At 41.0% G+C, this 27706-nt stretch overlaps 1 protein-coding gene across 6 annotated transcripts in view; it reads left to right on the top strand.

Moving 5' to 3' along the window:
• Nucleotides 1–27706, top strand: part of CTDP1 (CTD phosphatase subunit 1) — a 125567-nt gene that overhangs the window by 82020 nt on the left and 15841 nt on the right. Inside the window, exons 13-14 of one of the 6 annotated variants that reach the window (XR_012774293.1) lie at nucleotides 351–580; nucleotides 970–1012. The exons of 3 other annotated variants lie outside the window; for them this stretch is intronic. Coding sequence is in view for 2 of the 3 variants with exons in the window: in XM_075493639.1 (XP_075349754.1) it covers nucleotides 5929–6148 (220 nt within the window). In the remaining variant the exon portion in view is untranslated. Of the gene's footprint in view, nucleotides 1–350; nucleotides 581–969; nucleotides 1037–5928; nucleotides 6279–27706 lie in introns of those variants that run through there. 2 more of the 6 variants (XM_075493641.1, XM_075493639.1) reach the window with 2 other exon arrangements.

Below are 27706 nucleotides of genomic sequence, written 5' to 3'. Positions count from 1 at the left end.
TGGGAACCTTCAGATTTTTGAAGGATAGCTCGTGCTGCAAACACCCTGGTAGCAGTATCTCTTTATGTGCCTCACTTGTGCCTGAGGAATTACGGTCCAAGCAGAGAATACTTAAACCATGGGAAATGAGCCCAGCAGTGGCACTGAAGTAAAAAATAATGCAGTTCATTTACCTATGCCATAATATTAGTTTTCATAGAATCAATATGTTGTAATTTGTAATAACTTTTAAGTAGGAAATGGAACTGTTGTAGCAGTATTCTATTTGCTGTTAATAGTCACTATGATATGGAGAGTCTTCCTCAGAGGTCTCCAGTTTCTAATAAGCTTAAGGGCTTGTTATACTGCAGGAAGTTGCAGAGAAGTAAAGTAGGGGCAGCCGCTTCTTTGCGGGAAGACTATTGGGTGTTGGGACTACTGAAAGCTTCCAGGTCTTGCACGTGAGGCCTCCCTGAAGCACAGGGGATTGGAGGCAGCTTGCTGGTTTTGCATCGCTCTGCTGCCAAAGCACAGTTCACAGCACGTCCATGGGCTTTTGCAACTTGATGTTTGGTAAAGGGCAGTTTTCTGGTGTGATGAGGTGGGTTGGTTTTTTGTTCTGGTTTTTGCACAGGTTGGCCACCAACATAAGAGACCTTCCCCTGAGGGTGTGAGCAGGAATGAAGGAGGAAGGTTGCAAACATGAAATGGATTGATGCAGTGATGCAATGAAGTGTTTGAGTGGATTATTTTAGTCATGAAAGGTTACTGCTAAAAAGTATGGTGGTTATTTGAAGCTCATAAACCATGCTTCTGTCTGTATCTATTGTTAAGCAGTTAACTTTATTTAGACCTCATATACGTCAGACAGGTTTGATCATGTATTCACTGAAGACCTGTATGGATTTTTAATTTGATTTTCATAGGTTTTGGTTCCCAGTGCGCGCTTTTTTTTTAATAAGCTTCTTTCTGAATGCTCTCCATTCACAGTGCTAAGGCCAGGATTTTTACAGTGTTTAGTTCCAGTCTTGGTAATTTCAGCTTGTGTAAACCTGAGGTAAGGACTAATGGTTGCTCTGCTGAGAATTTTTTACTTTGGAATAGAAATTTCAATACTTGTGTTAAGACATGTTTTTCAGCTTAAGAAGGAAGTATTCTCTTCTGAATAACTAGTGAGAAGAAATCTAGTAACTAGAAGTGATATCTAATCTATTAGCAACAAAATTTTACTTGCAGAATTTGTCATCCTTTACAAAAGTATAGCTCATTGAAATGTTTTCTTTAGCAAAATATCTTGGTGGTAATTTCTGCATCAATCCCAAGTAGATTGTATTTTTGACTGATGGAGAAATCATAATTTTTTAAGAACAAATGGGTAAGTTTTAAAACATATATATGAAATGGTAGTTTACTCTTGGACTTCAGCTTATTTTCAAAACATCTGAAATGCCTTCTGCTTTTGTACATTCACATCTTGAGTTTCTGATACATATTTCTTACTAAATTCAAGAAAAGCATTTTAAGTTACTTTGCTACAGAGTGGTATTGATCTGAAGTCTTTCAGGGAGCCTCCAGTCTTTGAAACTCTACATAGAATACATCTTTGAACTCTAGTTGAACTAAAGCAAATTATTGTACTCATTTTTGGCTGCCTGATCAGAAAAAGTCTGCATATTAAAGCTGTCCTTTGAGTTCTTCCAAAACAGGTTTTGTTAATCTGTCTATTCTTTGTTGTCTTAAGGAATGAGAATAGTGGTTTAATTTAAAGTACAGCTATGTAGGATGATTCACAATGTAAGGTAAAACTTCAGCTATCTATAGAACAGGCTTGCTAGTTCATAATCAAGGAAAACTGAGTTTGCTCAGAATCTCAGAAATCTCTCAACTGTCTTTTCTGTACCCATTTACTAGACTTCTAAAATGAACAGTGTTAGTCCATATACTACCTTAAGAATGTCTTTGATTCTTTTAAGTGTTTTCTTTTCTTTCAAATATAATAGCATTTCGTTTCAACAACCACTCTGCTAGAAGACAGAAATTATAGTTTTGCTTTCTTTCTTGCTGCCAGAAAAGACTGCTGCAAACTCCTGTGCAAAATTCTGTTGATGACACCTTCATCCTAATTGAAACAGTATATTCACTGTCACTGTAACTTTCTGCCAGTTCCCAGTGTTGCAGCACTCAGCTTTGAGAATCTTGGGACCTAGGTTTTTACAGCTCAATGCTTCCCAGGCTGTCAGCCTTGCATTTGTTATTCATAGTCATCTGAAATTTTTTCAAAACCAATTTCAGTGACAATCTATTCAAAACTTATTAAGGAACTAACTGGTATGTGATCAAAGTCTTGTTGAAAGTACCCTTAATAGCCAACAGCACATCTCAACTATGGCTGATAAAATAGTTGTAGAAATGCAAGCATTTTGCCAAAGAATGGTGGTCCTCTTCTTATCCAAGCAACTCATTGCATTGTTTCATGAGTAAAATCTTAGTGTTGTTACACTGTATAATCTTCTAGAATTCCTATCTAAGTGATGTGAGCATACTGTTGATTTGATCTTTACAACATAGAAAAGCTGAAGATCTAAATTTATAAAAACATTGGTGGTTTAAAGTCATCCTTTCCTGCCTCCTGGATCACTTGCTGCTTCAGCATAGCTCACTTAATCATCAAGCAGTCTGTCTGGTGAAGAGCCTCTCTGTAAGGTCACCCTAGAGAGAACACATTGTGTGAAGTTAATTTTAAGAATTAAATCTTTCATTACACAGAACCACAGAATCATATAGGTTGGAAAAGACCTTTAAGATCATCAAGTCTGACTGTAAACCTAACACTAGCAAGTCCACCACTACACCATGTCCCTAAGCACCTCATCAAAACGTCTTTTAAATACCTCCAGGGATGGTGACTCAACCACTTCCCTGGGCAGCCTGTTCTAGTGCTTGATAACCCTTTCAGTGAAGGAAAATTTCCTAATATCCAATTTAAACCTCCCCTGGCGCAACTTGAGGCCATTTCCTCTTCTCCTATCACTAGTTACCTGGGAGAACAGACCGACCCCCACCTCTCTACAACCTCCTTTCAGGTAGTTGTAGAGAGCAATAAGGTCTCCCTTGAGTCTCCTTTTCTCCAGGCTAAACAACCCCAATTCCGTCAGCCGCTCCTCATAAGACTTGTTCTCCAGACCCTTCACCAGCTTTGTTGCTTTTCTTTGGACATGCTCCAGCGCCTCAATGTCTCTCTTGTAGTGAGGGGCCCAAAACTGAACACAGTATTCGAGGTGCAGCCTCACCAGTGCTGAGTACAGGGGGACAATCACTTCCCTAGTCTTGCTGGCCACGCTATTTCTGATACAAGCCAGGATGCCATTGGCTTTCTTGGCCACCTGGGCACGCTGCTGGCTCATATTCAGGCGGCTGTCAACCAGCGCTCCCAGGTCCTTCTCTGCTGGGCAGCTTTCCAGCCTCTCTTCCCCAAGCCTGTAGCATTGCATGGGGTTGTTATGACCCAAGTGCAGGACCTGGCACTTAGCCTTGTTGAACCTCATACAATTGACCTTGGCCCATCAATCCAGCCTGTCCAGATCCCTCTGCAGAGCCTTCCTACCCTCAAGCAGATCAACACTCCCGCACAACTTGGTGTCATCTGCAAACTTACTGAGCGTGCACTCGATGCCCTCATCCAGATCATCGATAAAGATATTAAACAGAACTGGCCCCAACACAGAGCCCTGGGGAACACCACTTGTGACTGGCCATCGACTGGAGTAAACTCCATTCACCACCACTCTTTGGGCCCGGCCATCCAGCCAGTTCTTTACCCAGCGAAGAGTACACCCATCCAAGCCATGAGCAGCCAGTTTCTCCAGGAGAATGCTGTAGGAAACAGTGTCAAAGGCTTTACTGAAGTCTAGATAGACAATGCCCACAGCCTTTCCCTCATCCACTAAGCGGGTCACCTTGTCATAGAAGGAGATCAGGTTAGTCAAGCAGGACCTGCCTTTCATAAACCCATGCTGACTGGGCCTGATCACCTGGTTGTGCTGTACGTGCCATGTGATGGCACTCAAGATGATCTGCTCCATAACCATCCCTGGCACCAAGGTCAGACTGACAGGCCTGTAGTTCCCCAGATCCTCCTTCCGGCCCTTCTTGTAGATGGGTGTCACATTCACTAATTAGCTCCTTTCCCTTGAATTAGATTTTATTTAAAGGGTCACTCAGTATGGCTAACTGCAAAATGAAAAGGGAATTGATATTTCTGTACTTGGTCAACACTTGGATGTTCAAGAAAACATTATGCTTAATTCTGGAGGGAACAAAACCCTAACGTAAACAATTACTCACCATTGTAGGTAATTGGAAATTTTTGTTTTTCTGAAGAAAAATTTAAGTTTATTTTGCTCTCATTGATACATCTTTTCCCAAGTAATTTCTTCAGATGTTTAATCTGAATCTCTGTGGTGTGTGGTTATTCTGAACTACTTAAGTTTCTGGAGCAGTAGAGTTTAGTCATGCATAATATTGAGGTCCTTTTGTAAGTCTCCCATTTGGATCTCCCTCTATAAGAACTGGAGTTAATTATTGCAATTGGCCCAAACTGCAGTATAAGCCCATTTCTAAAAGTGCACTGTGGTTTTGGCTGTGGGCCTGCCATGTCAATGGCTGTGGGATTACAGAGGAAAAAGTCTCATCTTAAAGACTGTGTTCCCTCAAAACTTGTTACATCTATCTTTGTATTGCAGAGGCAGCATTTCAGTTAAGCATTGGTGATTTAGGTTGAATCTTGCAGCTTGTTTGGGTGGTTTAAGATCTCTGCATAGAATTAAGATTGCTGGAGAATTTCAGAAAGCAGATACAGCCCATTTATTGATATTGGCAATGAGATAATGAATCCACAGTCAAACAAAATATGTTTGATAGGAGCAGCAGCTCATTATTGTTATTTGATGTAGTTTGGTAAATAAATGCAGTTTTCCTACTTGAATACTACACGCTATTGAGCATCTCACTCTATTTTAGTGAGATCCAGTAGGTCTCCTCGCTAAAGGAGGAAACCTGCTCAGCCTTTGAAGACAATGAATAACCACTGAGTAGGGGAAAAAACAGACCTAAACTCTACAAAATTAAAGATCCCTGACAGGCAACCACCTCCTCTCCCAGTTATGGGAAAAGCTGATTTGCTTTAAGAATTTGCAGTGATAGGTGGCATTTGTCAGCTTGAAGGTACTTCCCTGGAAATTCCTGTTCTTAAGGTGGTGCAAGTAAAGGAAGCTCGATGTAGATGATGTGACGGCTCCAATTTTATAGATGGTTACATTTCTGAAGTTTCAAGTTGTTGGGAAAAGTTTGAGTTTGTTTCACGAGAACAGCCCAAATCTGTCTCTGTAACTATTACCGTGATTAGTCTCATTTCTTATAAATTCAGTCTAATTCAACATTCCAAATTCAACATCTGAGAGGAGAAAACATGCTTCAGGTAATAAGAGAATGTGATTAATATTTGTTTGATACAACAGAAAATTCTGATTAAAAATTTTGCAAAGTTACCACAAGTACTTTTTTCTTGGGTTTAAAACTTAACTGATAGGGGTAATAAAACACCTGAACTAGCTAGCATGTTTCAACTCTGTACAGTACTCTTGTGACAAGTTTAAGCAGCTATTCAGGAGGGGTATTTTGAAGCATTAAGAATCGAAACGTCCACCAACTTCCTTTTCCCAAAAAGTGTTGATTGAATTCAACTTCCAAAGTGGAAATTTTTTTGTTGTTTTCTGATGGTACAAATTTTTCCTGATACAACAATAGTTCTCATAGTTACAACAATAGTACGACTAAATGACTGAATTTCTTTGCATTTCTAACAGTTTGGAAGTAAACAGACTCTTTGTATGTAGTACACATAAGCAATTAAAAAAAATTACTGCAGCTTCAGTTAGTTTTTCTTTCCAGAAGCAATGGTGAAACACTCCAGACTGAAATCCAGGATCAGCTTCTAGAGACAAGCACTCCTGTTGGCAGCACATCTTGCTGTTTTCACATGAGCCAGCTGTTCTGCAGAATTTTAATGTCACTTCTGTTTGGAAGTGATTTTGATGAAGACTCTAAGAAGGAAGAGGGCTCTAGGCATGCAAAGCATAAATTTGCTTCTGTACTTAACGATCATTATTGAATTGAGTGTCCACTGTAAACATTAAAGAGAAGTTTCCATTTAGGAATGTTTCTACTTGAAAGCTCTCATGTTATCCAAAATTTCTACATGACAAAATCAATACTGGGGCAATAACAGCTTTTTGAAGCCATTTTAAATAAATCAATTTGTTTCCTCCAAAGGTGATTTTTCTTTTTTTTGGGGGGTTGGGGGGGCAGGGGGTGTCTTTTGGTGCTGGGGTTTTTTTAATATTTCTAGTCCCAAATGCTCTACCCTCTGTACTATGTTGAAGCAACAACTCATTTTCACTGATTGCCAGCTAGAAAATTGTAGATCCTGGTTCCAGAGGGTTGAATAAATGGAAACAAACAAACAAACAAAAAAAAGCAGAAAGCATTGTTAGATCCTTAAATTCAACAATAAAATAAAAAACACACAGGAAATGAGTGTTTGATACTATGGGTTTTTTTCTTAGCACAGAAAATGTTTGAGTTTATGTACATTTTCTCATAAAGAAAACATGATATTGAAGTATCTATACCGTATCTATCCCCCTCTTCACCCCACTTACTCACACAGTTTGAGTAATATGTTAGAATCAGAATATATTCTCAGAATATTCCTAATTACCTTTATTTAGGGTTGTAATGAAATACTTACGGATATAAAACTAACTCCTGATGTGCACACAGTTGTCTTGTAAAAATGTATTCTAGTGGTGTGAGGAGGTAGGCAGCAAAGAGTTACTGCGTAATTATTAAACTTCAGCCTGGTAAAGATTTTTTTTTTCATGTGGGGCAAATATCTAAAATACTTATCCAACCTGAACTTTTTGCTGTTGTACCAACTAGAAATCACACTGCTGTGTAGTGCCTACAAGCCTGTTACATTCCAAGTCCTCCTGGACTGACTTAGCTTAAAAAGGCTAAAAAGCAAACTGGGCAGAATGGAGACTTTGGCAAGTGATGAATTGCTGTGATGGAAAGCGTTTGTCTTTGCAGAAGCGGTCTTCAGGTAAACATTTTAATAGGTGGGATCAGTAGCATTAAGTTGCCTGACATCACCTCCTTGCATAACTCCATTTTACTGGCTTTAACTTTTCCAGACGTAAACTGCTAGAGCTAAAATATTCTCAGACTTGCTCTGTGCTTCACACTTCATTGCTTTTAGAAAAATTAAGTAAAAAAGATTCAGCCATTTAAGCCGGGGGGGGGGGGGGGGGGGGTGATGACACCAGAACACACTAGTTTTCCAGCATTGAAAAAACTGTTTGTGGCTTGGTAACCCTTGATTTTTGGAGTGCTGGATCTCAGGTGACAGGTTGCATTATCTATCAAGGATGTGCCTTTTTCAGTCCCTCTTGAAAATTGTCCAAATGTGACAAAGTTCCAAGTATGTGTGTTTCTCCCAACAGTTTGTTAGACAGGTGTTAGCCCATCCTTATTCACAGTTTATGTGATTAGTAATGTATTGTATCCCAAGTATTTACTGCTGGAGAAACTAAAAGTACTGTAATCCAGAATATTTAGGATTCTAAAGGTAAAGGCATATCCTAAAAAAAAAAAAAAAAAAAGAGTCCTTCAGCTGTAATCTTTGTCTGATTAGGTAAGGATCTGATTAGTAACCACCTTCAAAGGTTCATTAGAGTTGCATCCCATCAACATTTAACCATATTCTTTAAGTAGTAAGAACATTATTTCTTTTGATAGTTGATACTTTTGTTTCAAATATACTGTTAAGGTTGATTCTCAACTTTTTATCTTTGTGTGTCTCTCTCATTCCTGGTAAAATTGACCTCTCCAAATTTATATGTATCTGAACCAGTCATTTTATCCCCACGTCTGGTCAGAGAAAATAGTTTGGTGAGATTAGTTTATTTCACCAACTTTGAATGTCTACACTTAGTAAGGTAAATCTCACCCTTTGGTACTTCTTGTCTCTGTTTTGTTTTGAAGAGCAAACTGTGCAAAGAATAGCTATACTTGAAAAATGTAGTTATAGCCCATGATTGGTTTCCTTTGAGTAGCTTTGTTTCATGAAAAGTAGATTTGATTGAAGTGAAAGACTGTCCAAGCTCTTAAGTGATTCCTTCCTTTATAGAAATCTTTATGATAAAGCTTCAGTATATACTGGTGAGTTACTCTAAGTGTGTCTTTACTCTTTGATCTCTGCAGCTTTAACTGAAATTTGAAAAGTAAGTGGATTTTTAAGCAGAAAAGTTAACAGTATTAGAATGTAATTGCAAATGTCTAGAGGAGTCACTGACAAACTCAACTGTTATAACACTATATTGGAAGCATTTTATAATTATCAGTGGATAAGTAAAAAATGCAGAAAGAGGAATCAAGAGAGCTGGAAATCTTACTCTTAAAATTGCATCTGCTTGCTAGCATGCTTCTGTTTATCATGCCATCTTTAAACTAGATTTCTTTTTTTGTTTTTAAAGATGCCAATCATATCATTGGACTGTAAACATACTTAAAAATCATTCTTATGCTATGGCCTCACAAATAATATATATAACAGGGTTGTGCTTCATTTGCAAGCGTAACGTTGCAGTTTGCTAAGCCAGTCTTTCCTTTGAAGGACTATTTGAAGACTTTTACAATACAGAAAATAACTATTCGAATGTCATATAAGTCTGTAAGTTTGCATGCATGTTTTCACCAAAATATTGCCTGTAAAATTTCATTTTGATTATAGAGGGTTACGCTGTACCTGTGTAAAACAGAGAAAAGGAATCATCTTGAACTGCCTGAAAGAATTTCACATTTAAATTTTGCCATATATTGCTCAGCAGACTCGAATCATTGTAGAAGCAAACCTGTAGGCTTCTTAAGAAACAGGAAGAATTTCCACTATATTTATATTGTTTAAAGCTTTTCCTTGGTTTTAGTCGTCATGTGTCTGTTAGGTAACTGCTGCTCTTTCAGTTTGTGTCTGACAGTGCAAGTACTGTAACAGCATGACCAGAAAGACAGGGAGTTCTGTCTCCTCATTAATGAGGTTAAGCATCATTGGTTTTCCTTGTAAAATGCTGAGTTATTCCGTAATTAAGTTAAAGCTATTACAGAATATAGGTTTTAAGCTGTCTTATTAGAGAAACCGCTTGCTTTTTTCCTTCTGATTATTAGAGCAAATGGAAGATCCAGCATGACTTCTGTCCCGAGGAAGCTGTCAGCTGCAGGCAGTGCCTGTCTGCATATTTTCTCAGAGGGGAAGGGCAGGGCAGAGGGTTGGTTTTTTTTTTTCCCCCACCATGCGAGGTCATTTTGTTAGAGCGAAACTGCGTGTTGTATCTGCAGCAACCAGAAGAACTGTGAGGCTTGTTTGTAACTCCTGGCTTGGAAAACAAGTTAGTACTCCGACTGCTTGCTGCTCTTCAGTGTCTCCTCATATCAAAAAATTAACAGTTATCTTGTGTTCAAGAGAAGTATTGTTATGGGGAAATCACTTAGTCAAGCGAGGGGAGAGGAGTGCTTCCTGCTGGGAGGGACTGCAGAAATCTATCTTCTTTGTCAGCCTGTAATATTCCAATGTTTTTCCACTGGGAAGACATCTGTCTTCTAAAAAAGCTACCAAACAGAGTTTATCTGGAAGTTAACTTTTTGCTCTCCAACAAGGCTTGTCGGGCTCACTGAAGAGGGTTAATGGTATGAAGGATCCCACTAACTCCTTAGGTCCCTGTGCCATCGCACTAGTCCAACAATATTTGGCCTTTGGCTATTTCTAGAGCATTGTTCATTTCTGTTTAAAGTCTGCTTTTGTTATGGAGGTTTTTTCTTATCTGGGTAGAAAGACTGCTTTCTTTTAAATGAGTATGAGGAACACACAGATTTGGTAAAAGTCAGTGAGGGATTCTCTCTTTTAGTCTACATTTCAGGTGACTTAGGGAGTTAAATATGTATTTCTGCACCTGGTTTATAGACACACACACACACCCCTCCATGAAAATGTTGAATGATCTTATGGCTTTACATTCATGTTATTTTTCTATTTAAAAAATACATACACTGAGAATTTCAGAAGTTTTCTGAATTTGGCCAAAATAGATGCATAGAGAAATTAGTTTGAAAATAGTTTTTTGTTAAAGGGTTAAGGTGTTAATGCTACATTCTATTTCAAAGCTACTTTACTGATTGTCTTTTCTTAAGATTTAGAGAAATCTTTTTGACTTTAAGATTGAATCCTGTCGCTCTTTTATACACAATATTTGAAATAATGATATTTGCAAAATAGCAACAATATTCTACTCGTTTGCTGTGCCTGAATTATGTCTTTTAGCTAACTTGTTCACTTGTCTTTTCTTTGTTGGATGCACAGGAGGAGTTGTAATGCTTCATAGATTGCTTTTCACAGAGGATTCAAAATTCCATCGCTGTGAAAGCATTATACCCAATTTGCTCTGGTTTGTTCTGTACAATCTTCCTAGAAAGTTTTTACTAACAGACAGGTTTCTGTAGGTCTTTCTCTGCCAAAAATTTGATTTTCAAGTTTTTTTTTCAATATTAAATTAAATTAGGTCTCCAATCTGCTATGAGTGCCCTATAAAACTAGAGGGGTTTTTTTTCCTCCTTCTCCAAAGCTACACAGTGTAGCTATGGTATGGTAATGTTGGGTTGAAAAATGGGTATGTATTAGTTTTATCGGGGGGTTGCGGCATTGGTGTGGCAGTAGCAGGTGAAGGTGCAGAGGAGTGAGTTTTCTACACCCTTGTAGACCCATAGGTGGATGAAAAGATGCTGAAAGTTATTGGTAGGTAGATGTGGTCTAAGGAACATAAATGTGTGATGCTATTTTTCAATATGCTATTTTATTTGTTAGTATATTAAAAAAAAAAAAAAGCCAGGCATGCCTGACTAAATTGATTGTTTAAGAAATATTACATTTCTATTTTAAAAAGAAAGGAAAAAAAAACCCCTAAAATAATTAATTTCCACAAATGAAAGGGTATCTGGAAGATCTGCCACAAAAGAGGAAACCGTGTTAGAAAGGGAGGTTGGCACTGAACACTTCTTAAAAAGAAGACTGAATGGAGTGCTCTAATACACGTAAAAAAACCTCAAAATTATCATCTCAGTGAAAATTTTTTTTCCTCTTCATTTGCTATTATGTGCTATCTGATTGAGGGAACTGTTCCCTAGGGGGATTTTTGAGATATAAACTATACCATTTTGCTTGGTTTCTAAAAAGAAGTTATGTTTCTATTAATATCTTAAACCTTCAGAGCTGGTCTGTGTGTCCTTCAGTTTTAGCTTTTTTTGTTTAGTTTTCTGCTGCTGCTGTGGTAAAGAAGTATTTTATTCCTAATTTAAAGGAATTAAGCTTTATGATCTCTTATGGAAAAATTCATGTGGACAAGTCTAAAAACTTATAAATCATAGTTTCAACTACTCTAGCTGTTCAGGAAACAAAATTAGCAAAAGCATAAAATTGTCAGTAATTGGAGTATATTTTATTTCCGTTGGTTTTGAAGAATCTTCTGTTTTATTTCTGTATGTCATTCAGCTACAAAAAGAAAAACATAACTTGTAACACTGCTGCTTGATAGGCTATCACTTGAGCTATGCAGGATTTGGCTCCTTTATGTGCTATCAAATCACCTTTTCAGCTATGATTTCATTACTTTAATAAGCTATGCACCAAATGTACTAACATCATGACCAGCCAGCATTATAATAATGTATAATAGAAAAATATTGCTTTGTTCAGAAAATTCTAATACCCTCCTGTTTACAAGGGACTTCACAAAACATACTTTTTTTTTTATTCTGTGGAGCTATTGATGTTTTTCTTTTTACACCTGGCTAATCTCAGATCTAATGATTTCCCAGTGGTCACACTTCCAAAGTTGGTGTAAGCCAGACAAGCATTAATGATGATGATGTGATTGGGTGAGGAGTAGAGATTCTTGGTGGATTAAACCAAGAGTACCAGAGTTGTGCAGATGTATGATTTCTTCTAAATTTCTTCAAAAATAAATCGGAGGTGAAACTATAGCACACGTGGTGGTAAATGTTTGAAAGAAGTTATGAGAAATGAAGCAGCAGTCTCTGCATATGTAGTACGTACCCACCTCTCAGCAGAGAAGCAAATGGTGGTAAGTAAGCATGTGCTCTGGTGCTTAGAGGTTGTGTCTACATTAGTGTTTTAGCCCAAGTCAGGGGTGTGCCTTTGAAGCAATGCTTTGGTGTGCCTCCCAGAGGGGTCTTAGAGTTCACCCTTTCCTTTAGGTCAGTCTAAGCTGGGATTTAACTCTTAAGAGCTTGCCTGCTGTGCTCCAGCCGCTAATGCACCTTCAATCCACAGGATAAGCTTATAGCTCGTCTGAAGTAAAACTCTATTTCTGTCTTTAATCAGCCATATGGCCCATGTGTATGAATGCCAAATGTATTTTCTCATTACAGACAGTGTCAACAGGGCAATAGTAAATAAGTCACCTGGAATATTACTCCATTTAAACTTTTGTATGCTTTCAGGGTTGGATTCCTTTTCTATTGCTTTTGATAGTCTCTTATATCTAGACAGTGACCACAATTTTGTATTATTTCTTGAACATTTAAATGTTGGGACTTTGCAGTACACTGCTTTATTTTAAAAATTGAAGTGGTAAATTACTTAAATTACAAGAGTGGCACTGATGAATGGCAAAATCAGCTATATAATCAAATGAATGCATGGCTTAGTTTTATATAAAAGCACTCAATTAAGTAGATGAGACATTCATATCTTCAAGCTTGTTAATGAATTTAATGGCCTAAATTTTCAATCTGTTACTAAAAATATACCTACTACAACTTCAGTTAAGTTGCAGATTAAGTTACAGTTGTGTTTCCAGCTGCTGATTAGTCTTGTTGGTACACAGTGTGCATGTGGATGTCAAGAAAATTGTAAGAAAAATACTTGAGAGAATGAATCTGAATATTCAGTAAGCTGGGGACAGAAGTGGTTGCAGTTCGCCTCAGGTTTTTTTTAGAGAAGTTTTCTCTGCAATTTTACAATTGGCTTTACTCCTATATTATGTTGTCTGTAAGAATCTACTGTCATCCAATTACACTGAAAAATTATAGTTTATATTAGAAAGTCTTCTCTTGGCTATGCGTATGAATTGTATTTACAGCCTGCAGGAAGACTTAAAGGTGAAAACCTGCAATAATTAAAAGTCAGTTCTCCATAAACTAAGTTCCTGTTTAGGATGCTTACCTAGGGAAGCAAGCAGCCCACCAGAATTGTGATGTACCCAGCAGAAACTAGAAATCAAATTCACGTTGTGTGTACATAGATGGGCTTCTAAGCAGATGACAGCATTGCTCTGGAAGAGGAATATCTGTCACAAAAAGTAGCCATGTAAGTGATTTTTGTACTTTGAACTTGTAGAAGAACCTAGAATTTGGGTAAGGCATGAAACCAGACCTAAGTCTGAGATGGCGAAGAAATTGAGAATCAGCATGTTGCTCATTCATTCAAATAAGTGTCTTGCACTCTTCCTCTTACCAGACATCATCTGTATCATAACCAGCTGGGCTGTGTCTTGAGATGAGAAAAAGGAGTGCTATAACATGGCACATTTCTATAGTTTTGCTTTTATTTTGAAGTTTACTTTTGGACAAAGCTTAATTATCTGTAAGGTGTACAAACATTTTCTTATATTGGAATGTTATTTTATGAAGGCAAGTCTTCATAAAAGTTGACTTCATTATTTCATACATGTTAAGCTTAATTATAATGTCATCTTAAAAATCTGACAGTGGCAAAGTTGCATTTTATTTCTAGCCCTGGATCTGCTTGGATCTAGAATCTACATCTTTCTGAAAATTGTTAGATTTGGTTTTGACAGGGTCAGTACTTTTTGCTGGAGACAAAATTGCAGTGAGGGCCTTTTTTTCTGACCGTATGCCTGTCTGTTGGTGACTTTCTCACTGTGGCTTATGATTTCATAGACAACAGGAATATTGTGTGAGCAAACACTCAGGGAAGAACCTAACAGGCAGTTTGTACTATCTTCAGTTCTAGATATGTGAGGAGCTGCTGCTGCATTGAGAAAATCAGAAAGCTGGATGTGTACTGATTCATTTATTCACTCTGTTCTCTGTAGAGTCTTAGTCATTAATTACCATCATCTCAGTGTTTTCAGTGGTGTAGTGTTGTGTGTTCTTGCTTGAAATTGTGTTTTATCCACATACAGAAACATAGGCACAAAACGAGATATTTGCTAGAGAAGTCCAGATGAACAAAGGGAATGTTTCACTTGGAAAGCAAGCTGGTGGAAGTTTGTACTCCTTGGATTCTGTTGGATTTTGTTCCAGAAACCTTGAGTAGCCCCTGAGAAAACTTTCTCCTTTCCAGAACTTTGCAGGGAACTCCCCTCCCAAATTCAGAATGAGGACAGATAAGACTCTGGAAACTTTTCCAGCCACAGGAAGCCATTCCTGTTTTCTGTCTTTTCCATGGTATTCTGGTATCATGAGTTGTCAGGGGAGAAGGGATTCAAATTTTCAGTCAGTTTGCAAAGATAGATCTGTTAGTGTCTTGTCTCTATAATGTATAGCCCAGGTTTGTTTAGCTGTGGTCCTTTTTCCTCTGTGAGAGCTGATGTATCAGTCTGTAAAACACTAGAGACTATGCAATGATTGATTATGATTGGCATATCCACATCTGTGAAGTATGTAATGGATGGTTTTTAGTTGTATTTGAGGTAATGGAGGATGAAAATGATGGGAAAAGTAGATACTCATTATAGCAAGTCATCTAACTGTCTGCCCATCTCTGTGCTGTAGTGCTGTTGCACAGGTAGGACCAGTATGCTGCTGTTTTTTCCAAAAGATTTGGAATGTGTTTTGGTGGAGGATATGGAGAACAGGCAAGGGCAAGGAAGCACCAGAGGTGAATACTGTCTCCTCAAAGTCTGCTGGCCCTCAGATGAGTACCAAGGTGCTCAGCACTGGGAGCATCTCCCATAACAGGGGAGATGAACAATTTCATATCTCTGCAGGTCTAATCTGGCATTTGTTCAGCATCAGGCTCTTCACATGATCATAAAGTTTCTGGTGTTTCATGTCTGAGAAGCATGAAATACTTACATATAAGATGGGAGTTCACAAAAGGGCTAGAGAGGCAAGGTGGTAGTGCTGCAGTTTTTAGTATCTCCAAGGATGAAGCCTCAACAACCTCTCTGGGCAACCTGCGCCAGTGCTTGGTCACCATCACAGTGAGAAAGTGTTTCCTGATGTTCAGATGGCATGTCCTGTGTTTCAGTTTGTGCCTGTTGCCTCTTGTCCAGTCACTGGGCACCACTGAAAAGAGCCTGGCTCCATCTTCTTTACACTGTCACTTCAGGAATTTGTACCCATTGATGAGATCCACACCCCACTCCATCCCTGCCCCAAGCCTTCTCCAGTCTAAACAGTCCTAGCTCTCTCAGCCTTTCTTCATAGGAGAGATGTTCCAGTCCCTTAATCATCTTTGTGGCCCTTTGTTGGACTCTATCCAGTATGTCCATGGCTCTCTTGTACTGGGGAGCCCAGCACTGAACACAGTGCTCCAGGTGTGGCCTCACCAGTGCTGAGTGTAGAGGGGAAGGAGAACCTCCCTCAGTTGACCTGCTGGCAACACTCCTACTGTAGCCCCTCCCTCAACTGACCTGCTGGCAACACTCCTACTGTAGCCCAGCATGCCACTAGCCCTCTTTGCCACAAGGACACATTGCTGGTTCATAAACCAGGGGTTCAACTTGGTGTCCACCAGGAACCCCAGGTCCTTTTCTCTTTTTAGCTGGTCAGCACCCACCTTGTATAGGTCATGGGGTTATTCCTCCCCAAGTGCAGGACTTTGCACTTCCCTTTGCTCAGCTTCATGAGGTTCCTGTCAGCCCATTTTCTCCAGCCTGTTGAGGTCCCTCTGGATGGCAGCACACCCCTCTAGCCTGTCAGCTGCTCCTCCCAGTTTTGTATCATCTGCAACCTTGCTGAGTGTACACTCTTCCCCATCATCCAGATCACGAACAAAGATATTAAACGGGACTGGACCCAGTATGGACCCCTGGGGTACACAGGTAGTTATCGGCCTCCAACTAGACTTCGTACAACTCATCACCAGCCTTGGGGCCTGGCCATTCAGCCAGTTTTCAATCCACCTCACTGTTAATCCAGCCCATATTTCAACAGCTTTTCTATGAGGATCTTATGAGAGACAGTGTCAAAGGCCTTAGTGAAGTATCGTCTGCTTTCCCCTCATCTACCAAGCCAGTCATTTCATTGTAGAAGGTTATCAGGTTGGTCAAGCACAATTTTCCCTTGGTGAAGTCATGCTCACCACTTCTGATCACTTTGTCCTTCATGTGCCTGGAAATGGCTTCCAGGATTAGCTGCTCCATCACCTTCCGAGGGACTGAGGTGAGGCTGACTGGCCTGTAGTTCCCTGCATCCTCCTTCCTGACCTTTTTAAAGATAGGAGTGACATTTGCATTCCTCCAGTCATCAGGCACCTCTCTCAATCACCATGATTGCTTAAAGATTGAGAGCGGCCTCACAGTGGGATCTGCCAGCTCCTCAGCACTCGTGGGTGAATCCCGTCAGGGCCCATGGACTTATGTATGTCCAGTTTGCTTAAGTGTTCCCTGACCTGATCCTCTTCCACCAAGGGTATGCCTTCCTTGCTCCAGCCCTTCCCTCTCTGGGACCTGGGACTCCTGAAGGCCAGTCTTGCTAGTAAAGAAAGACTGAGGCAGAAGTGGCATTCAGTACCTCAGCCTTTTCCATGTCCTGTGTCACCGAGTCCCCTGCCCCATTCAGCAGCAGGTCCATGTTTTCCCTAGTCTTCCATTTGATGCTTATGGTACAAGACCTTCTTGTCTTTGATGACGTCAGCATCTCATGGTCACTGCAGCCAAGGCTGCCTTTGACCTTCACACCCTCAACAAGCCCCTCCTCATTTGTGAATATGAGATCCAGCAGAGCACCTCTCCTCATTGGCTTCTCTGTTGCTTGGGTTCAGTGCTGTGCAGTACTGTTGTAGGCATTAGAAGGAAGGCTGGGGCTGACCTGTGCAATGAAGGAGTACGGAACATGGGGTAAACAATATTTGAGTAATGTAACTAAGAGCTAGATACATAATCATGGACACTGAAAGGCTGAAGCTGAGCTAGTACTGTACAAACTCAGGTCCAACATCTCCAAGCTGCACAATTTCCAGCAGGGCAGCCACTTTTGGATAGCTTATAAACCCCCCAGAACTGAGGTGGCTCCATGCAATACAAGTTGGATGTTTCCACTGTGCTGTCTCTGGGCAGGGTTTGTTTTGGGGTTTTTTTTTTTTCCTTTATTCCACTGATATTTTTTTTTACCTATCTGAGAACATTTTCTGGAGTTGCAGTACAGAAATCTGGAGTCTTGCAGTGCCCCAGCTTCTATCAGTGGATCTAAATTGTGTTTGGTGTTTCTTGCACTGTGCTCCAACTGCACCTGATAATACTTGTATTACCTGAGTTTTCTGTTGTCAAGGATAACCCAATACACAGAGTCTGGCTGCCCCTGTAAAACTAAGGAGAATTGCAGTCAAATATGTTCTTTGGAAGGACAGTTTTATTTACAAATATTTGATCAATAGCAGCCAGTTATTAAAAACTGTTCCCAGTAAAAATAGCTTTCTCTAAATGCTATTGACATATTGCATCAAAGCATGGAAGAAAGGATGGGAAATCGCATGTTCTTCTCAGTAGAAAGGTTCATCTTCCAGAAGAGGTCAACAACGGTGACACAAATGCTTGCAAGCCTTGAAAGTTTTCCTTCACTTTACCAATTAACATTTCTTTGATATTTGCTGTCACCTTCTGCAGAGTTTTAGCATTGCTAAATTTTTAATACTAAAAACAACCCCTCAAACCCTTACTATCTCCTGTGTTCATTAAGTTCTCCTTCCACCTCCTCATACGGATTTAACCTTCTTCACTGTTCATAAAGGAAGATATACAAGCGCTAAGCTCATGCTTTATTTCCAGAAGCTGAGGGCACAAGTATAATTTATAAGGTGAATATTAGGGTGTAATGCCTGTGACATCCATATTGCTTATCAAGGAATGTCATCTTCTTTCCAGCAACTGAAAAATAAATGTGTTTTTCTGAGCTTGGGCTCCCTTCTCCATTGTCGTGGTTTTACCCCAGCCAGCAACTGAGCACTGTGCAGCCGCTCGCTCACTCCTGCCCCTGGTGGGATGGGGAGAGAATCAGAAGAGTAAAAGTGGGGGGGGGGGGGAACCACTCAAAAAAAAGAACAGTTTAATAATTGAAATAAAATAGTAGTAGTGATGATGATTATAAAAGAAGTGATGCAATTGCTCACCACCTGCCAACCAATGCCCAGCCAGCTTTCCCCTGGTTTACTGAGCATGATGTTATATGGTGATATATATGGTGTTATATGGATGTGATATGATCAATCCGCCAGGCCTCCCCATGTTTATATGTCAGCCATCTTCCTCTATACCAGAGAGGCTTTAACTGCTTGGTTTGCTTGATTGCAGCGTGTGTGTCACATTCATGGATAACCTGTGCAATAGTGTCCATGGTTAAGACCACCCCTCGATCACGAGCCCATCTATATGTTGCATCTCTTCCTTGATGGCCTGAGGTGTCATGGGCCTACAGAGCTATATATAATTCACCCTTATGTTGCCAGTCCAGGTCCACCTGAGCCACTTCAGTCTTAGCAGCCTGATCCACCTGAGGGTTGTTTTGATGTTCTTCAGTGGCCCAACTCTTGGGTACGTGAGCATCTATGTGATGTACTTTTACAACCAGGTTCTCTGCCCCCAGGCAGCAACATCTTGCGACAATGCGGCAGCCCAGATAGGTTTGCCTCTGCGCTGCCAGTTGCTCTGCTTCCATTGCTGTAACCACCCCCACAGGGCATTTGCCACCATCCATGAGTCAGTATAGAGATAAAAGCACTGGCCATTTTTCTCAGTCAGCAATGTCTAAAGCTAGCTGGATGGCCTTCCCTTCTACAAATTAGCTCCATTCACCTTCTCCTTCAGCAGTTTCTGCGACTTGTCATATAGGACCCCACACAGCAGCCTTCCACCTCCGATGCTTTCCTACAATATGACAGGACCCATCAGTGAACAGGCCATACTGCTGCTCATTTTCTGCTAGTTTATTATACAGTGGGGCATCTTCAGCATGCACCACCTCCTCCTCTGGCAATATTCCAAAATCCTTGCCTTCTGGCCAGTCCATGATCACTTCCAAGATTCCTGGGCAACTGGGGGTTCCTGTTCGAGCCCCCTGTGTGATCAGCATGACCCACTTACTCCATGTAGCATCAGCTGCATGATGTGTAGAAGGGACCCTCCCTTTGAACATCCAGCCCAGCATCGGCAGTCGGGGTGTCAGGAGGAGCTGTGCTTCAGTACCAGCCGCTTCCGAAGCAGCTCAAACCCCTTCATATGCTGCCAGTATCTCTTTCACAGTGGGAGTATAGCGGGCCTTGGATCCTCTGTATCCCCAACTCCAAAACCCTAGGGGCTGACCTCGAGCCTCCCCTGGTGCTTTCTGCCAGAGGCTCCAGGTAGGGCCATTCTCCCCAGCTGTGGTGTAGAGTACATCTTTTACATCTTGTCCTTCCAAGGCTGGCCCAAGGGCTACTGCATGATCTCTCTCCCATTTAATTTGTTCAAAGGCTTGTTGTTGCTCAGGGCCCCATTTGAAATCATTCTTCCGATTCACTTGATAGAGAAGGCTTACTGTAGAGAGATCAGACTGTAATTTGGAATATGCATTCTCCAAAAACCCACAACGGCTAAGAAAGTTTGTGTTTCCTTTTTGCTAGTTGGCGGGGACATAGCTGTTCTTTTGTTGATCACATCCATTGGGATCTGACAACGTCCATCTTGCCATTTTATTCCTAAAAACTGGATCTCCTGCGCAGGTCCCTTGACCTTACTTTGTTTTATGGCAAAACCGGCTTTCAGAAAGATTTGGACTATCTCCTTCCCTTTCTCAAAAACCTCTTCTGCTGTGGTGCTCCATGCAGTGATGTCATGAATGTATTGCAGGTGTTCCAGAGTCTCACCCTGTTCCAGTGCAGTCTGGATCAGTCCGTGGCAAATGGTGGGGCTGTGTTTCCACGCCTGGGGCAGTCGATTGCAGGTGTACTGGATGCCCTTCCAAGTGAAAGCAAACTGTGGCCTGCACTCTGCTGCCAAAGGGATTGAGAAAAACGCTTTAGCAATATCAGTTGTGGCATACCACTTGGCTGCTTTTGACTCCAGTTCATATGAAAGTTCTAGCATGTCCAGCATGGCAGCACTCAGCGGTGGCGTGACTTCATTCAGGCCGCAATAGTCTACTGTTAGTCCCCGCTCTCCGGTAGACTTTCGCACTGGCCGTATGGGACTGTTAAAGGGTGAGTGAGTCTTGCTGATCACTCCTTGGCTCTCCAGTAGACGAACCAGCTTACGGATGGGAATCAAGGGGTCTCAGTGCGATAGTGCTGCCAGTGCACCATTGTGGTGGCAACTGGCACGTGTTCTTCGATGCTCAGCAACCCCACAACAGAAGAGTCCTCTAAGAGACCAGGCAAGGTGGACAGCTGTTTAATTTCCTCCGTCTCAAAGCCAGCTATACCAAAAGCCCACCGGTACCCTTTTGCGTCCTTGAAATACCCTCTCCTGAGGTAGTCTATGCCAAGGATGCACGGAGCCTCTGGGCCAGTCACAATGGGGTGCTTTTGCCACTCATTCCCGGTTAGGCTCACTTCGGCTTCCAATACAGTTAGCTGTTGGGATCCCCCTGTCACTCCACAAATACAGATGGGTTCTGCCCCTTTCTAGCTTGATGGCATCAGGGTACACTGTGCACCGGTGTCCACTAAAGCCTTATACTCCTGTGGGTCTGATGTGCCAGGCCATCGAATCCACACAGTCCGGTAAACCCGCTTGTCCCCTTCCTCCACCTGGCTGGAGGCAGGGCCCCTCTAGTCCTGGTCACAATATTTGTTACTCACTTCTTGTAAATATGAATCAGAAGTCCCTTTATTGAGATCGGGAATAAGATCAGCCCTTCTGCTCTGTCTGGGGAACTGCCCACTGGAAACTGGAGCAGCAATTTTCCTGGAAGAACCCCCTTTTGTGATTGTTTTTCCTTGCAACTCACATACCCGTACCTCTAGGGTCGAGGTAGATTCTCCATCCCACTTCCTCATGTCATCCCTGTGGTCACGCAGGTAAAACCACAGGGTGCCCCGTGGTGTGCACCCACTATATCCTCTCTCTTGAGCAGAGGAACATTTACTCCTAATAGCTGAGCTACTGGTCCACACAGGTGGGGAGCAGGACATATGCTCTTTGAGCTGCTGGACCTCCTGGGACAGTTTCTCCACAGCCAAGACGCAGGCCCATAGGGAGGAAGAGAGACTTTCTTCCTATTGCCAGAGTTGGCCAGCCGATTCATCCACTGTTTGTCCCTCTCCATCTTTCCAAGTCATTACTGCCAATGAGTTGGCATACGACGATGGTGCACCCTGTACAAACTTCCGCCACATGGATCGCATGCCCTTGACTTCATCTGGATCTTTGGATAACTGCTTATTGTCCAGGTCATCATACCACCTCCAGCACAGCTAATTCCCTCAGGTACTGGATACCTCTCTCCATGGTGGTCCATTTGTCTGAGTGATATATAACATCTTCCCTGAAGGGATACCTTTCCTTCATGCCTGACAGGCGTTGCCTCCAGAGGCTGAGGGCTTGTGCCCTTTTTTTCAGTGCCCCCTTCCCTAGAGAGAGATCCCAGCTGCTTGGCTTCCCTTCCCTACCCTCTAATTCCAGGCTACTGGCCCCATTATCCCAGCATTGGAGCAGCCAGGTGACAATGTGCTGACCTGGATGACAGCTGAAATCCTTTCACATATCTCGCAGCTCACTCAGGGATAGGGATCAGGTGGTTACTGCCTCGTTTATGAGTTCTTCCTCTTCTTCCTCCTGTACTCATGATGGCCCTGCTTTTTCATCATCCCTTACTAAACATGCTGAATTTCGCTTCCAAGATTTCTTTTTGTGTATAAAGGTGACTGATACTGGCATGGGGTGGTCCCCTGGTTCAGCTGCAGTGCCTTCCGCGGGGATTGGAGTAGCCACAGTGCCTGTTGCCAGTTGGAGTAGCTGCAGTGCCTGTTGCTGGGGTTGGAGTAACCACGGTATCTGTCGCGGGGGTCAGAGTAATCACAGTGTCTGTTGCAAGGGTTGGAGTAGCTGCACTGCCTGTCATTTTGTCATCAGATCCAGAGACCTTCCCTTCCCCTTGAGCATACTGAATAGTGTTGAACAGGGCTCAGTAGGCATGGGCCAGGCCCCAGCATGCTGCAGTGATTTATGGCTGTCTGGAATTGCCGGGCTGACAGCATACTTTTTCCAAATATTTTACTAGTTTTTCAGGATTCTGCAGTTGTTCAGGGGTGAAGTTCCAAAACACTGGAGGTGCCCACCATCCTAGGCATTTGCCCATGCTATCCCACACACCCTGCCACTCTATCCAACTATCCAGCCTTGGGGCAGATCTCTGGATGATATTCTTAAATTGCTTATTAACCTTAGACAAAACTGAAACAACATTCCCAAGAAATACCAGTAGAAGAATCTTAACTACCCAAGGATGTTCAAGATATTGAAAAGTCATTGTAATGAAGGAGGAAACATTATAGAAGAAGGTAGTAAAGGTGCCATTCTGTATTTCCTCCATAAAAGACCTCTCAGAGGAAGAAGTATAATTGCTAATTGTCTCCATGAGGTGGTACCCGAAGTACAATAATGGCTTCAGTACAAAGCTCAAATACCAGATTAAGCTCAAGGCCAGTGTTTTAATAACAAACATCACTAATCACTGCAGAGCACAGCAAACTGCAAAAAACAATGCCAATCTTTAACAACTACAGAAAAAAAAAAGCATGGTGCAGATCAGGTAAACCAATATCGAAAACACATGAATCAATATCGTGACCAGCAACTGTTAACAGATATGAATTCCGTAATATGCTCTGGTTAATCTGTTATTACCTCAAACCCTTCATGCCCCACATTGGGCGCCAAAAAAGTCTGTCGCAGTCTAACCCCAGCCGGCAACTGAGCACCACACAGCCGCTCGCTCACCCTCACCCCCCGGTGGGATGGGGGAGAGAATCGAAAGTGAAAAAACACCTCGTGGGTTGAGATAAGAACAGTTTAATAATTGAAATAAAATAGTAGTAATAATAATAGTGATGGTAAAAGAATACACAAAGCAAGTGATGCACAATGCAATTGTTCACCAGCTGCCAACTGATGCCCAGCCAGTCCCCAAGCAGTGTCCTCCCAGCCAGCTTTCCCTTATATACTGAGCATGATGTCATATGGTATGGAATATCCCTTTGGCCAGTTTGGGTCAGCTGTCCTGGCTGTGCCCCCTCGCAGCTTCTTGTGCATCTCCAGCCTTCTCAGGCAGTAGAGCATGGGAAGCTGAAAAGTCCTTGACTTAGTGTAAGCACTACTTAGCAGCAACTAAAACATCAGTGTGTTATCAACATTATTCTCATCCGAAATCCAAAACAGAGCACTATACCAGCTACTAGGAAGAAAATTAACTCTATCCCAGCTGAAATCAGGACATCCATTTCATCACTTTTACATTTTTACATGGCTGGCTTTCTTAGCAGAAAGGCAGGTTTCTCTTGTGAGGATGAGGGAGAATTTGAATTAGGGAGAATTTGAATTAGAGAAGAAAAGAAGGTACAAGAAGAAGAAAGGAAGATACAAGTTTTAGAACTTGTCTCTAATAGAACTAATAGAAAAGATGTGAAGTGCCAGGGATGGTAGCTTGATTTAAGGAACCAGATATTTCTGGAGGGGGCAGAGGGGAGAGAGCAGAGCAAAATCAAATCCTGAAGACAACGGAGAGGAAAATATGCTCTTGTAAATCAAAATCTTGTACTTTGGGTGTGAAGCACCACATACTTTGCATGGCAGAGTCATCGCTGGAGTTTCTTCCTGCTGTGGTGCACCCTTTCTGTGAGTGGTACAACCCTTTCAGGGATTGCATTTTCTATTAGATACGCCTTTCAGTGTCTCCCAAGCTGGAGGAAGAGAAGTTTCTGAATCATACTCTTAATGTCTTTAAGAGTTGAAGTACAGTAGTGCCTATCTTAGATATTCTCTGTCAGTTAGTCCCACTGGTAGTATGTTAAAATCCTGTAATTGATCAGACTTCCTATTATATGGAGCCAATCTTCTAGATAAAAATGCCATAGCATCTTTCTAAAAATAAAAATGTGAATTAATAATTCCCATGGGCTGGCTGAGGCTTTTATACTTCCTGTATTCCTGATTGCTTATTTTCTCCCTTCAATATCATGTCATCTTCCTTATTTCCTTAGGCTTTGGTGCTGTCAGCAGTTTCCATTACAAAAGAGAGGTGATTTTGAGATTTTTGAAAGGACAATTGATAAAACCCTACTTTGATTTTCAAAGGAGACTGTTAACTCTATTATGCCCTCAAAATGACTTCCTTTTAAAAATCAGAGTCCTTACTGCATATGTGTATATTGTCCTTCCCACTTGGGGATCATAAGATATGGGAAGAGGAGGACTGAAACCCATGATTTCGTGGGCATCATGGACATAAAGCTATGTTCTATGCACAAAAAAATTTAAATAACAATCTCTATAAGAAGAAATTTTAGGTGATTGCTGTCTTGTATATGTGGTGAAAATAAAGCATTTTGAAGGGAATAGTTTTTACTGTGAAAATGATACGTATTAATACAAAGAGATCAGCTTTTAATATATACAGTCATAGTTTCTTCTTATCTTAACCAGTTATTTAAAAAAAAAAGGGGGGCAGGGGGAGGAACTGGGGAAGTCTTCCCAAACCCCAGGCATCAGTCCTGTGGGATAAACCTCAGTCTAACGGCAGGATCTGTGCTGCTCTTGACCTGGGCATTTTTGCCCTGAAGACTCATCGAAACTGATTGTGTATTGTTATTAAAATATATTTCATACGTTTGTCTGGAATATAATCTTATACCTTCTTGTGCTTAAGAAGAAATCGATGAATAGTCTGAAAATCAGAGGATTTAAGAAAGGTACGTTGCATGATTAAGCAAGCTTTGTGCTTGCAACTTCATTTGGGAAGCAGGCATTACTTTAGTTTTCTTCTAGTATGATTTTGATGGTGACATTTTTCTTATTTATGTGGTAAATTAAGAGATTAAACAACAATGTTGACAGCCTTTAAGCTTAGGTTTCTTTATAACTTGTACTATAAATTTATGGTAGGATTCTTTGAGGGAAGAAAAACTATAAGAAATTCTTCATGGATTCCTTACAGAATACTTAGGGGAGATTACCTTTCCCCATGGCACCTTTGTGCCTGCTGAAATATTACATCATGTTTCAGATGAAGGTACTTAGCATGTATTTGACAAATGGGAGAAATGTGTAGATTTCACTAATCTTCAAAAGCAAAGTAGCAAAAAGAATACTGGTCACTAGAGAGGAATAAATATGAGGAAGCCAATTCAAAATATACTTAATTTTTTTCCCTTTAAGATATCTCAGGTTTTTCCAACCAGTGTTCAGGAAGAAATATGTTTTTAAATGAAAATAGGAAGACAACATTGCAGATGCAAAGCTACAGCTCATGCAGAGCTAGATGCTACTCGTATTTGTACATTCCTGTTCTCCTTCACATAAAGCATACTCTGAATCCTGTGGAAAGCAGGAAACTCTTTAAGTGTAGATTTGCAATTACCCAGAAAGTATGGTACCAGTGGAGTAATGGAAATTATGTGTGTACATGACTAGCCCTCTAACGTGTTACTGTCCATGCTGCGATGGGAAGAATGTAAGCACAGGGTAAACTAGTTTTCAGAGAGTGATACAACCCTTAGAATGTCACAGTAATTTTTTTCTCAAGTCCCCTTTTGGTGAAAGAAAAAAATATATCCTTGCTGTGATGTAACACGCATAATAGTAATTCCAGAATAAAGGCATGGAAAACGTGCAGTATTTGAAGTACTAGCCTAGATTTGAAAGTACTGTAGTATGATGAACAGATGAAAAGCGGCTGCTTTTGCCATCCAGAGTTTGCAGTAACAAAGTCAGTTTTGCAAGAGACTGAGGATTCTGACAAATGGGTTGTTGTAGGTAGAAATTTAGGAGAAGTAACATCTTCATCCTATTCTTCTGGCCTAAGTTACTGCTCCATAATGAAAGTGGTGGCATGAAATACCCATTACTCCAGAGCTGATCTTTGACACCTGGCCCTCAAACTTTTGGTTTTGAAACTTCAACAAAGAGGCGTTTGAATGGGAATTCTGTATCAGAAAAACATGGAAAATTCTTCAGTAAAGCTTTTCAAACACAATGTAATTCTCTGAAAATCCAGTTTTCCAGTTATTGCACTAGGCTTACTATTCATGTCAAAATGGAGAAACAATATATGTATGTATATATCTTCTTGCTGTATTCTTGCATGAAATTCTACAGTTCTCTTTTTCTTCTATTTGTCAGAGATGTATCCTGAATTTTTTCTTTCTCCTTGATAAAATAGTTTTCCTGTGTTGAAATTACTAATGTGCAAAGAAAGAATGGGATTTCACTGTGCAGGGGGATGTTGAGATACTCAAACTGGTTCTATCCCCATTTACAGCAAAATCAAAACTCTCAAAATTACTGAAAGAGTACTGAGAAAAAACAGGTCTAACTAGGTCTGTTGTATGTTCAGAGATGCATAAATCAGTAGGGAAGCAAAGGTATGCTTATTCAGCTGTTGAAGAGGAAAGTCCTTGTTCTAAGAATCCAGTCACATGTACATCATTGATATACGCAGCACAAGAGGTAGATGCAAAGTCTGCTTCAGGAGAAATCACAGGACATCATTCGCTTCATAGCTGCTGCTTATAGATTCTGAAAGACTTTGAGCTGCTAACTGATGAGTTATTGCAAAGGCCTAATACAATATCTGTTAATTAAAGGGGAACATGCCTTTTGGAAAACCTCAGATCATTAACTGGATAAGAAAAAAAAAAGTCACAGGAGAGAACAGTGAGACTGTAAACTTTCACACATTTAGGCTATTAACTAGAGCTAAAATTAACCAAGGTGCTGGTTCACGTTTAGATCATGAGACTGAAATGGTCTTGTATTTCTCTGTGTTTCCTACAGAGCAAGTGCACAGCTTGTGCATGTTTTCTGAAAGTGTCAAGCTGCTAAGTTTCCGTTGCAGCTTTTTTGTCTCTTCTAAAATGGAGACGCTCATCCGCCTAAAGGGTTTTAGAAAACAAGCTGTGCAATCTAAAAGTTCTCTGGCCGCACCATGCAAACCTTGGCACAGAATTAATGCAAAAAGCAACTAGCTTCATTATACTGTGGACTGCCCTAGAGCCTGGGTTAACCTCAAGGCAGCTCTTTAAGGTGTAGGTGGCCCATTCCCACAGTCCTAAAATGACAAGTGTTGTAGTTACACATAGTATATCCATGGCACCTGTCCTAAGAGAGCTGGTTCCACTCTCTAGCGTGCAGGGTCAATGCTTATTTCCTCTCTGAGGGCTGCC

This window comes from Mycteria americana, chromosome 2 (genome assembly GCF_035582795.1).
Source record: "Mycteria americana isolate JAX WOST 10 ecotype Jacksonville Zoo and Gardens chromosome 2, USCA_MyAme_1.0, whole genome shotgun sequence".
Taxonomy (NCBI): Eukaryota; Metazoa; Chordata; class Aves; order Ciconiiformes; family Ciconiidae; genus Mycteria; species Mycteria americana.
This window is presented reverse-complemented; position numbering and strand designations above follow the sequence as displayed.